Source organism: Myxocyprinus asiaticus, chromosome 6 (genome assembly GCF_019703515.2).
Source record: "Myxocyprinus asiaticus isolate MX2 ecotype Aquarium Trade chromosome 6, UBuf_Myxa_2, whole genome shotgun sequence".
In the NCBI taxonomy this organism is placed as follows: domain Eukaryota; kingdom Metazoa; phylum Chordata; class Actinopteri; order Cypriniformes; family Catostomidae; genus Myxocyprinus; species Myxocyprinus asiaticus.
In genome coordinates, this window is record NC_059349.1 from 23,191,585 (window position 1) to 23,197,584 (window position 6,000).

The 6,000-nt window shown below is 35.9% G+C and overlaps 1 protein-coding gene across 7 annotated transcripts in view; it reads left to right on the forward strand.

The window, feature by feature from the left end:
- LOC127442395 (glycogen debranching enzyme-like) overlaps positions 1-5,537 on the forward strand; it is a 48,226-nt gene extending 42,689 nt beyond the window's left edge. For all 7 annotated transcript variants that reach the window (XM_051700391.1, XM_051700388.1, XM_051700387.1 and 4 more), the window contains 5 exons: positions 2,932-3,143; positions 3,682-3,779; positions 3,882-3,969; positions 4,065-4,198; positions 4,923-5,537. In XM_051700391.1, the coding sequence (XP_051556351.1) occupies positions 2,932-3,143; positions 3,682-3,779; positions 3,882-3,969; positions 4,065-4,198; positions 4,923-5,040 (650 nt within the window). In that variant the 3' untranslated portion in view covers positions 5,041-5,537. The remainder of the gene's footprint in view (positions 1-2,931; positions 3,144-3,681; positions 3,780-3,881; positions 3,970-4,064; positions 4,199-4,922) is intronic.
- Positions 5,538-6,000: the final 463 nt, after the last annotated feature.

The following is a 6,000-nucleotide window of genomic DNA, read 5'->3' on the forward strand; positions in this document are numbered from 1 at the left end:
GCTAAGTATATATCTTTGACATACGTACATGTTTCATGTGAACAGGTGTTGCTCATATGCTACGTTTTCGCTTATAACTTAACAAAAAATAAATAGAACATAAAATATCACCATTACTTATAGGAGGTGATTATCTTTAAAACGAGCCCATGCACAACGTAATCGGATGCATAGATCATTAGATAATCCACAGGAAGCACTATGTGCACACAGCTTCTGGCTATCTGGCTACAATCACGTTAGCTTTCCTGGATCAGATGATGTCATCAGAAATGCTGGAGCGTCATGGAACGCTAAACAGATTGGGTTCAGATTGCTCCAGCCAGTGGCGATAGAGAGTCATGTGATCAGTCACTCTAATTACATATGGCCGCCAGGAGATGGCACCAAGTACTCAATGATGTCTCATGAATTTCATTCTGTGAAATCTCATTACTAAAATCATGTCTGCATGCTATGCAAACCTTTAGTCATTGTTGTGTTTGCATGTGTGATTAGTTCTTTTGTACAAGTATGTTTTATTTGTTTGGAGAGGCTTTTGGATACTTGGAGATGTTTTTTGGACACTAGGATAAACTATTTTTGTAATGCTATAACTTTTGATTGCTTTGTATTAATACAACATTTTGATCAGCTACAGGTTACATGATTGGGAACAAAACAAAAACTGTTTTTCAGAGCTACCTTATTAACACCCTACAGAGCCCCTAAAGGGCCAAGGTGGTAAGGAAAAAAATTAGCAAATGCTTTTGCGTTCTCTCGCAAAACTTTTGCATTCCCCCGAGAAACGTTGCATGCACTTACAAAACTTTTGCATTCGCCCAAGAAACTATGCATTCTCTCGCAAATAATTTGGTGTTCTCTCGCAAATTATTTTGCTTTATCTCGCAAAACTTTGCATTCTCTCGCATATTAAATTAATGTTCTGCAGGCTATTGCATTTATAAGAGATAAGTCGAGATGACAGGGGCCGGTGCCTACTTTTTTGTGGAAAACTGTATCTTGTTGAAGATAAAGTGACTCCTTTCTGTATTGCATCATTACATCATGCATAAATCTGATATATGGCATTATAATGTGTTGCACTTCAAAATGCAACATATTTAAAAATGCTTTAAAAACGACAGTTTATATATATTTGGCATGTTTTCCCAAACTACAGGCCTAATGAAATTTGAATATCGTATGCTTAAATATCAACTATTATTTTGTATGTACGTATGTTTATGTGGCCATTTATCATGCTTCTGCAGATGGCGATAATTGTGTTATGAGTGAGCCAATCATTCAACACTGACACATACTAAATCGCATAAATGATGCCTCCCCAAGGTACTCCAAAGGGAGAGCAATCATGGTGACTAAACTAAAGGGTTGTTCCAAACACAAATACGAATGATTTAAAAGTGAGTTCTGAATTGCAGTTATTTTAAAGCCTAAAATCTTCAGTCACCACACATAATAAAGCATTTTGTTATTGCTTTATTAATGGAGAGGGAAACCAACAATAAAAACAATAATAATATGCAATTAATTTGAATTAGACCACTCACATTTAATGTAATTTTAACTGTGTTGTCTTTATTTTGACACATTCATAAATTGAAGATTATGATTTGTGCATTGTGTATTGTCTTTTGGGCTTCACTCTTTCATTGCATTGGCTTTCTCTTCTAGCAGAAGACTGTCATTATGTTGCACATTTTGTGAGAGAACCCAAAATAATTTGCGAGGACGCAACAATTTTATGAGAGAACAAGAACGCAAAATAATTTGCGTGAGAATGCAAAAGTTTTGCAAGAGAACGCAAAATAATTTGCGAGAATGCAACAATTTTGTGAGAACGAGAACGCAAAATAATTTGTGAGAGAACGCAAAAGTTTAGCGAGAGAACGCAAAATAATTGGAGGGAGAAGGCAAAAGTTTTGCGAGAGTATGCAAAAATTCTCAGGGGGAACGCAAAGGTTTTGCGAGAGAACGCAAAAGCTTTTGCTTATTTTTTTCCCCCAGCCGACAATTTTTTTCACAACCACACTGACCCTTTAGGGGCTCAGTAAAAAAAAACCTGAGATAAATAATATCAAATCTGAAAAATAAGAAAAAAGCTTCATTTTTGGCAAAACATTTTTTGCAGTTTCTTAGGGTGAGCGTCATATTTAATCATAATTTATATCATTAAATACCAAACGCTTGACCCTACTTGTTTTTGTTTTTTTTCCTTTGTCGAGTTATAAGCCTTTAATTTTGGGTATGCCACTGAAACAGGAAATCTTAGCATAAAACACCCTCCGAGCTAAAAGGGTTAAGCACTTTTCAGACCAATGGTGGAAAAGCGCCTATAGTTGCGCTCTTGACACAAAACTTTTACCAAAAGGTCGACAGAAAAATTATGCTGCCTACCAATTTACCTCGCTTTGGCCAAAATCTAAAGCAGCATTGCATGTATCATTTGCAGAGAAACCATTCAGAAATTACATTGCAATGAACTCAATTAAAAATTCCTTGAAGATGGCAGACAGGTTGAGAGAAATGCCTACAATGTCTTTCATTCAATATGGAAAAGTATCTATAAAAAAATAGTTCCATCTAATTCAAAAATTAACATTTTACCCAAATTTTTGTGTGTGCTATAACACATGGCACACACAATATTTGGGTGAAATGTTTATTTTTGTATTATTTTTTTACATTTGTTTGTGCTTATCACATTAGCGTCAAATGTAAGTGTTGAGTCTTGTTACACAAGTAAGTATAGATACCCATATAGAGCATTTCAATTCTGTCACTAAGGTTCCATTTCAGATAGGATGCAGCCTTATAAGCTTGCTCGTTATTGGAACAGAGCTAATATTTATGACTGTTTGATACTCTCATTTATCCCTAGTGTTCATCCAGCACTACTGAGTTACTAACTTCCTGTTTAAATCACAGGCCAGCCGCTCTCTGTGTCCTATGAAGAGTGGGACAGAAATATCCAGAAGAACTTTGAGAAGATGTTCTATGTGTCCTGTGATCCAAATGACCCCAATGAGAAGCATCCTGAGCTAGTCCATAAGCAGGGCATTTATAAAGACAGCTATGGAGCCTCCAGCCCCTGGTGTGACTACCAGCTCAGACCCAACTTTACCATTGCCATGGTGGTGGTAAGGACTCATTCTAAGGCTATGTCCACCCTAACAAGTTTTTGGCTTGAAAACGCATTGATTTTGCAACTCTCATCCTCACTGAAACAACGTTTTCCTCCACCGAAAATGAAGACTTTCGAAAATGCTCTCCAATGCTGCATACTTGGAAAATGATGATGTTTGGAAACAAACACTGAAATACCGAAAAGATATTAGTGTGGCATTGCCCAATCTGCTGTAGTCATTAAAAATATAAGCTAGTGACCAAAATGCTGTTGGTTCAAATACTGCAATGGTTGATCCAAGAGCAGTAACTATTGTGTCTTTGTCGAAGGCATGACTTGGCAGATAGTGCATGTGCTCAGACATGTTGCATGGTCACGTTTATTAGTGGGTGACCCAAGTTGAAATCCAGCTCGGGTAATTTCCTATCTCATTACCTCTTGCTCCATGGAAACTGTGCCTTTACTGAGTGTACTGTAAGTTAGGTGGATAACAGTGTCAGCTAAATGACAAATTAGCAGCTAGTAAATGTCCAATGGTTTCCCTTCATTAGGCTCCAGAGTTGTTTTCTGTGGAGAAAGCTTGGAAAGCTCTGAACATTGCAGAAGAGAAGCTGCTTGGACCTCTTGGCATGAAGACCTTAGACCCAGAGTGATAATCCTTGTTCTCCTACCACATATTATAATGGAATGTCAGTAATATTGTTTATGATTTTCTTTGTTTAACTCAATTATTGTCTGATTATTTGAACAGTGACATGGTTTACTGTGGAGTTTATGACAATTCCCTCGACAATGACAACTATAACATCGCTAGAGGCTTCAACTACCACCAAGGCCCTGTAAGATCCATATTTAGTTCTTCATCAGCTCAATGTCAACTCTAAAGTCTTCTTCTCTAGGGATTCTTATCATTCTCTTTGTTTACTGTCTACAGGAGTGGCTGTGGCCAATCGGTTATTTCCTCCGTGCCAAGATCTATTTTGCAAAGAAGCTTGGCAAAGACACTTATGAGAGAACGGTGTATTTGGTGAAGAATGTTCTCTCCCGCCATTACATCCACATGGAAAGGTGTGAATGCATATATTTATATACATAATACAATTAGTAATGTTAACAAATGAGATCTACACAACTTTATAAAAATACACACTTATTGTAGACTATATTTACTAAAAGTATTTCAAAATGATGAATATTTAGATAACTTCATGTCTGTTGGCCAAATAGCCATGTTATCAGCTGATACAGATTATCTCAAAAGTCAAATAGTCAATATATATTGGTCTATCAATACTCTTAATCCAATTGAAGGGTGCTTCTGGGGAAAAAAGTTGCTTTTTCAACTACTGAGAAAGTATGCTTTATTTTTTAAGTAAGCTTAAATGTCTGTTGAACAATTTTATTTTATTTTTTATTTTTTTTAATTACCAGAACCAAATTCTTTTTATAACTTTCAACCATATGACTTATCAGCATGACTTACTTTTCTAACCATTCAGCAGCACTGCAACACAGCTACTAAACTAGCAGTATGAAACATACAGTGTGACCAGTGTAGTCCAGTTCTTGAATCAGTGACTCTTCTGAGCAGGTTCTATTGAATCTGCAACGTGACCAGTGTAGCCTGATTCCTGAATGAATTACGAGTCAGTTCTTTTGAATCTACACTGCAAAGTAAACAGTGTTACCTCTTCTATTAAGTGAATCAAAATTCCTTACAATTCTCTTCCCAACTGCAGAAACGTGCCATAAGAACTTAGATTTCTGAAGATCTTTCGTCTTTTTTTCTCAGGTCACCATGGAAGGGTCTGCCAGAGCTCACTAATGAGAATGGCCAGTATTGCCCCTTCAGTTGTGAAACTCAGGCCTGGTCCATTGCCACTGTGCTTGAGGTTCTACATGATCTGTGAGCAGAGACTCTCCCTCGTCTTCCACAAATGTTCCTTTGCAATCTTGTTTGTGTGCTCCTGACCTAAACAGCTTTGAGGGCACGTTACCATCTTGAGCTAACAGAGAGAGTTTACTTTCTGTCCAATGTAGAGTATAAGATTCCACCTTCCCTTTGAATTATTCAAAGCGAGAGCACTGTAGCAACTTCTATTTGCCACTTGAGACTGTGAAGTTGCCCTTAAGTTAACTTAATTAAGGTGCATGGTCATAATGCTGTGTTTGACTCTTATCTCATGTTTTAGATGTCTAGTATAAATTATGCATCATCAGTGTTAATGTAACATCTTTGTCATAATGCTTTGCACACAACCACACCTTTCACACTGTTGTAAGGTTAGGATGTAACTTTTGATGTTTGAAACTCACAAAATTATTTTTGTTTGCATGTTTAAGATAACTGAATAATTAGAAAAACTGATAATAGGAATAAATGTGAAATAAAAAGAGTGTTTAACGACTGAGTTTCTGGGAAATAATTGGTTTCACTTTTGTTAAAACTTGGTTTTTGTTATCAATTAAAAAGCACATATATTTAAATAATTTGCATTTCCCAGAAGTTATGTGCAACTTTAAATACCTTTTTTATTATCAGGAAGTTTTATAACCTTTGATCTATAAACATCAAGGAGTATTTTTCAATATAACTATTTATAGTTCTAACATGTATCTACAAAAAAACAACATCATTAAAGGTTGATCAAAAGCAAAAGTATTGTCCTGTACAAGGATCGAAAAAAATTTAATGTAAGTAATTCAACAGTTTCTGTAAGGAGAGTTAGACTAAATTGCTTCATAAGTCTGCTTTTGTGGTAGGAATTCTGTTGGAGAAAAAACAATAAAACATTCATACTATGAATTATGGCAAGTATACAGGTGCATCTCAATAAATTAGAATGTCATGAAAAAGTTCATTTATTTCA